General features: G+C 43.8%; 1 protein-coding gene across 9 annotated transcripts in view; it reads right to left on the bottom strand.

Annotated features, from left to right (window-relative positions):
* Positions 1-270: 270 nt before the first annotated feature.
* LOC126188374 (glutamate-gated chloride channel) overlaps positions 271-6,256 on the bottom strand; it is a 681,209-nt gene continuing 675,223 nt past the window's right edge. For 8 of the 9 annotated variants that reach the window (XM_049929990.1, XM_049929998.1, XM_049929976.1 and 5 more), the window contains one exon: positions 271-3,268. In XM_049929990.1, coding sequence (XP_049785947.1) covers positions 3,017-3,268 — 252 coding nt within the window. In that variant the 3' untranslated portion in view covers positions 271-3,016. The remainder of the gene's footprint in view (positions 3,269-6,256) is intronic. The other variant, XM_049930004.1, reaches the window with a different exon arrangement.

Genomic DNA, 6,256 nt, shown 5'->3' with positions numbered 1-6,256 from the left:
CCGTCTATAAGTAACTACTTTGCTTTTCTCTATGTGACTGTCTGATTAGAAGCAGAAGTAGCTACCAGAAAACGATTTCCGCGATTTCATGAGATTATTGAGTTTGTCACTAATGTTTGACTCTTCAGTAACTTTTGAACCATGTTAACCATAGATTAGGTGAAGAAAAACAAAAGCAGTGAACTTTCGCTCACAAATGAAACTTTTATGCTGAAAACAATAGAAGTTACTTGATTTAGGTAAACAGGGTAAATAACAATAAGAAAAAAATATTTTTCAAAATGTGCATTTATTATTACAACAGTCATGACAACATTCAATAAACAACCTTACAACTTTAATTCATCATTTAATGACTTACTGCGATATTCTCTGTTCACTCAGACTCTTTTAAAGTTTTTTGACGTTTCATAATGAAGTTAACAAAATAGCACAACATTAGATTACAAGATGTCGGTACTCCTCTATTCTACGCTACGTCTCCTAACGCGAAAACACTATCAAAGCTTGCGCCTTCCTCTTCTTCACAAACTCACTCTCATTTTTCAAAAATAATTGCGCTTTCACAGTTTTTATATACGTATATAATATATTTCATATATTTATTCGTGCTAAGTGCTAAACATTACACACATTTCTAGAATATACAAATAATAGTAACCGTCAAACAATAACAAGGTATTACCGCTCAGACGGGTAGCGACCCCCTCGGCTGCTGTGAGCTACGGCTACCAGCAAAGCTGTGTGTGTGCGCCCGACACGGCCGGAGCCCTGACCGGCTCGAACTCGTGTGGCTGTCGCCTGCGGACTCAAGTCTATGTCTAGCTCTACGTCCCGCCCGGCGCACACGCGCTTTGCACCTACGGTTATTACGAGTATGTTTTGCAGCGGGTAATACATTTCCATATTTCAATTAACGCTTCTCGCTACGGATAAAGCAGTATAGGTAGTATAGAAACGAACGAGAATGTAATGCCCAGAAGGAAACTTCCAATTCAACCTGGTTGCTTGCAACCCACGACCAAACATCACGTGTCACTTTCCGACCGTGTTTGAAATGAACCCTTCTGCCTCTCTGTTTAGGGCTCTCATTCTGGTAAAACTGTTGTCCAAGTCAGCTTGTGCCATTCGAGTAACGAGTGACGTCTGCAGATTAAAGTAGAGACATAGCTAATTTAAACTGTAGTTTCCGGAAATTTACGAAATTTCAATGTCCAAAACAAATCCGTCACTTTTACGCCAGTAATTTATTTACTAATTAAAGCACCACATATCACACAGTGAATTAGAAACTGATCAGCAATACTTTTACAACCAGGCAAATAATTAATGCTGTTTGGAAGACGTTTACATCGTGAACCTTAGATTTAATAGCGTCAATTTGTCATTAAGTTGTTGTGCAGAAGCGTGAAATAAACTCACAAGTGTGAAATCATTTTTTCCGTCTTCCCAGTTAAAATCCAACAACCTGGATCTAATATGCGTTTAGCGTCCATCAGACAGAGACACGTCACTATAAAACAAAATAGTCTGAAAGTAAAACATACCGTAAGGTGTCTCACCTGTCGGATGCTTACAGGAGGGCAGAAGGATTCACATTTTGGCCACAGGTTTTCGTAACAAGAAGAAGTGATACTTTATGCAAAAACAATCGACAGTTCATAGCGCCAAGTAACGCCATTCAGTATACCAAAAAAAGTACCGCCTTAAGTGGAATGAGCTTCTGTAAAATTTTGATTTTGTCACTCTGCCACCCTGGATGCATCTAACGTTATTTGCCTCGAATATAAACTGATTCTCGCAAAAGTATACAATTACTGCACGTGGCCATGCCATAGGACAGATCAGCACTGAATGTGATTGCTTTACGAGCCATTATATGTCACACTGCCAAACACTTAGTCAAGTGTGTCACTAGGAATGTCTTAACATGCCTCTGGCCATCGAAGACATTGAGAATTCGTCGTCAGAGATAGGGGCATATTGTCTCTCACTTCCAGGCTTCTTCAGATGCTGAGTCATATCCATACTGAGGAAGGCTAGCAGCGTCGTTCTCAAAGAGCGCACTGAATGTGGGAAAATGGCACAGATCTTCCTTTGAATTCGGCTGAGAGTCTGTAACGTACGGCAGGAAACTATTCTACACCTAGATATACCTACCGTAGCCCTGTAAGGGAAGACGATTGTCAATCTCACTCGCAGAAGTATTCAGTACGTACACCGACGGCATCCGTCTTTCGAAGAATACAAAAGTAACAACATACACATGTGTTTCCACCCATTGAAAAGTTGTCTCTGAATATGGGCGAAAAGTCATTTTGTCTGTATTATCGTACAGCCAACAATTACCATTAAACTGAGTATTGAGTAATGGTAGTCTCTAGAGGTGTAAACATGTTGCACTGATACGCCACTCTGGCTCGGGGAGAGTAATACATCATTGTAACACAGGCAGGCTACGTACGAGGATCGGGAAAACGACAAGATCCCTACAGAGAAAATGAGCGTCAATGCGGGAGAAGACATACAAGGAGTTCAGTCCTTTCCCAATGTGTCGGTGACTGTGTTCTGACAGCTATAGTGTGCAGTCTAGAAAGTGTTCGTGCAAGGAGCTGATTGTTTAATTACGAAACTGTAAAAATCTACACATTTACAAACTTTTTTTCTGCAGTACAGGTGACACAAAAGTACATTTCATGATAATAGTAGATCAGCTTAACGGCGACAATTTTCTTACGTGTGAAGTATTGGCGGGAGAAGGGATCGTATTCGTGTTCTGTACGGGGGCGTGGGAAGGGAGGTAATCGTGCTGTAAGGAAGGTTGTAAGGCGGAGGCAGTCCGCCGCGTATGACCCTGCTTAGTCCAAATGTGTGTCGGTGTGCAGTTTGCTGGTGTCTGTGTGTGCCTGTGAGCTTGTGTGTCGTGTGTGTGTGTGTGTGTGTGTGTGTGTGTGTGTGTGTGTGCTGGCGATGACGGCCCACGTAGCTGGCTGCTGCTGCGATGGCGGCTGGCCGCTCACTCGCGGTCGTCCTCGCGGAACAGGTAGGTGGACCAGTAGACGAGGTTGAAGAGCGCGAAGACGAGCGGGAAGGTGATGCGCGAGATGACGTCGATGCGCTTGGAGCGCGTGGGGAACTTGGAGAGCCAGGTGCGGCAGCAGTTTTCGCGCTTGGGCTGCATGTGGATCTCGCACTGGCGCACCTTGTCCAGGCCCGCGAGGCCGGGCGCTGCGGCCGCTGGACCGCCCGGGTGTCCCACCAACGGCTTCTGCAACAGGCGCACCTGCTCACCGCCGCGCACTCCACACCACGCAGCACAGCTAAGACAGCCTCTCCATATCGTATTATACATTTATTTATTTTTTTAGCGTACGGAAAGGGTGTCAATCTCGCAGCCAGCTGCTCCAGTAGTATCGCACGTAAATAGCGTGTCACGTTATGCTCGGGGCCACAAAACCCAACTAGCAGTGAATACCGGGTGATCAAAAAGTCAGTATAAATTTAAAAACTTTATAAACCACGGAATAATGTAGATAGAGAGATAAAAATTGACACACATGCTTGGAATGACATGGGGTTTTATTAGAACCACCCCATATTGTTAGACGCGTGAAAGATCTCTTGTGTGCGTCTTTTGGTGATGATCGTGTGCTCAGCCGCCACTTTCGTCATGTTTGGCCTCCCAGGTCTCCAGACCTCAGTCCGTGCGATTATTGGCTTTGGGGTTACCTGAAGTCGCAAGTGTATCGTGATCGACCGACATCTCTAGGGATGCTGAAAGACAACATCCGACGCCAATGCCTCACCATAACTCCGGACATCCTTTACAGTGCTGTTCACAACATTATTCCTCGACTACAGCTACTGTTGAGGAATGATGGTGGACATATTGACATTTCCTATAAAGTACATCATCTTTGCTTTGTCTTACTTTGCTATGCTAATTATTGCTATTCTGATCAGGTGAAGCGCCATCTGTCGGTCATTTTTTGAACTTTTGTATTTTTTTGGTTCTAATAAAACCCCATGTCATTCCAAGCATGTGTGTCAATTTGTACCACTCTATCTACATTATTCCGTGATTTATTCAGTTTTAAAATTTATACTGACTTTTTGATCACCCGGTACTTTGATAGGCGACTACCACATGGCAGACCCAAAGAGTGCAAAAAGAGTTTCCACTCAAGTGTTCTGCAGATTCTTTCCTACAGAATACCCTGCTGTTGGGGACACGGAGCAACAGCATTCTAACAAAGACTTTGGACGAGATTGGTCTATTGTTTATGCTTGAATCCCAAGTAGTACACTCTTCGGCTTCTCGAAGCAAATGCTGTTGCATCGTGGGCCCAACAGCAGAGATTTCTGAAAGGGATAATCTTGAACACTGCTTATTTCAACAATATCGGCTTTGGAATTTGACACCCTTCACGTGTGACATAGTACATCACCTGAATTAATTAAATATCACTACCCTACAATAAAAATATTATGTACGTGTTCAAAACATATAGGACATATAAAAAGAAATAAAAATACATAAAATATAAAAATCCACAAAATATACAGAAACACAGTGACAGGTGAATGTACATATCTATACTAACTAAAAAAGTGGATGTACCAATATGTGTGTATATATGTGTTCCCAAGCACCTCCTGAACCTCTGGATCGGTTTCAACCAAACTTGATACACGTATTACTTACTGCCAGGAGAGAAACACAGTAAAAGTAAGAACCACCTACCTCTCAAAGGCGTGTGGGCAGCGCTGAAAAAGAAGCATAGCTCACCACGCACAAGTAGACTAAATTCATCGAGTGTTTGAGAATGAGAACACTTAGTGACTTACAACAAGCTACACACATAATTTCAAAAACTTAAGAGATTTTTCTCGCTCACAAACACATACCCCGGCTACACCAGGGAGTCAGCTGGTTGCTGATACATTCAACCACCTTTTCGGCAGCGTGTAGTAATTCAAAGCGGTCACCGGCGAAGGTTGTCAGATGGTTCAAATGGCTCTGAGCACTATGCGACTTAACATCTGAGGTCATCAGTCCCCTAGAACTTCGAACTACTTAAATCTACTAACCTAAGGACATCACACGTATCCGTACCCGAGGCAGGATTCGAACCTGCGACCGTAGCCGACGCGCGGTTCCAGACTGAAGCGCCTAGAACCGATCGACCACTGTCACAGGCGCGAAGGTTGTCAATGGGCAGCTTTCAACTACATGTTTAATAGTTTGCCTAGCAGCTCTATATGTTTTTCCCAGTCTATGTAAAGAATCAGCACATTTACCGCAGTTTGTTAGAATTCTATTTAGAGTAGAACAGATTTTGAGAGGCTTATCGAATCCTGGTAGCATGGTAGTGAGGGAGGGCAGTCGCCGTAGCTGCACATCTATCTTAACTAGTTTAATGGTCGACGGCAGCACAACGCACGTGTAGGCCCAAAGGAACACCCTTGTTGCTCGTCTTCTTTTTCCATAATGCGTTATATTTCCTCTTCCTTTAATTTTTAGATTTTTGTAATACTACTAACTGATGCATTACTTTGGACATATTGTAACACAGTAACAAATGGCCACACATTCGTGAGCTCCAGTTATTGGCTACATATGCTAACATCATCTCTGATTATTTTTAACTTTGACACATACACTGCACGACAGAGTTAAAGGATCACTTTTTCGAAACACCGTAATTGTTTCCTATTGCAACGTATAAGTTTGAAATTTGGCTCAAACTGACTACAAGGTTTCTCTGTAACGGGGCGCTAGCGAGGCGACGGGTGACGTCACCCGCGAGCTCGGCGGCGCTTCAAACAGCAAGGCGCCGACACAAGCGGAATGAGGCAACACTTCAAAAGTTCACTTGACGTGTAAGGTGGTTTCATTACGCCACATCGCCACCAAATTTCACCACAATTCTGGCCAACGCCACTGTGTAGGCGTCACACGATGAGAACGTCGTCACTCCCCGTCTTGCCCATATTTCGCGCCTTGTTTGGACGTCTCTCTGATGGCAGTCCCGACGGCCACCTCAGTGTATGAATCAGACGGTTTTCTAATGACTGGCCGTGAAAAAGATTTCAGACACACTGCAACTCAGAATGGACATGCAAAGGCCTTGGAGCGTCGCTCAGTGGGCGCTAACGAAGCCACCCCTTTCCTTGGGCCGTTGATTCCCGCACATTTCACAGTCGCAAACGACAGTTATGAGTGCGATCAGCAGCTGAACCTCGTCCTTAACAA

Source organism: Schistocerca cancellata, chromosome 1 (genome assembly GCF_023864275.1).
Source record: "Schistocerca cancellata isolate TAMUIC-IGC-003103 chromosome 1, iqSchCanc2.1, whole genome shotgun sequence".
Taxonomy (NCBI): Eukaryota; Metazoa; Arthropoda; class Insecta; order Orthoptera; family Acrididae; genus Schistocerca; species Schistocerca cancellata.
Note: the sequence above shows the minus strand (reverse complement) of the source record. Positions and strands in the feature narration are given on the sequence as shown.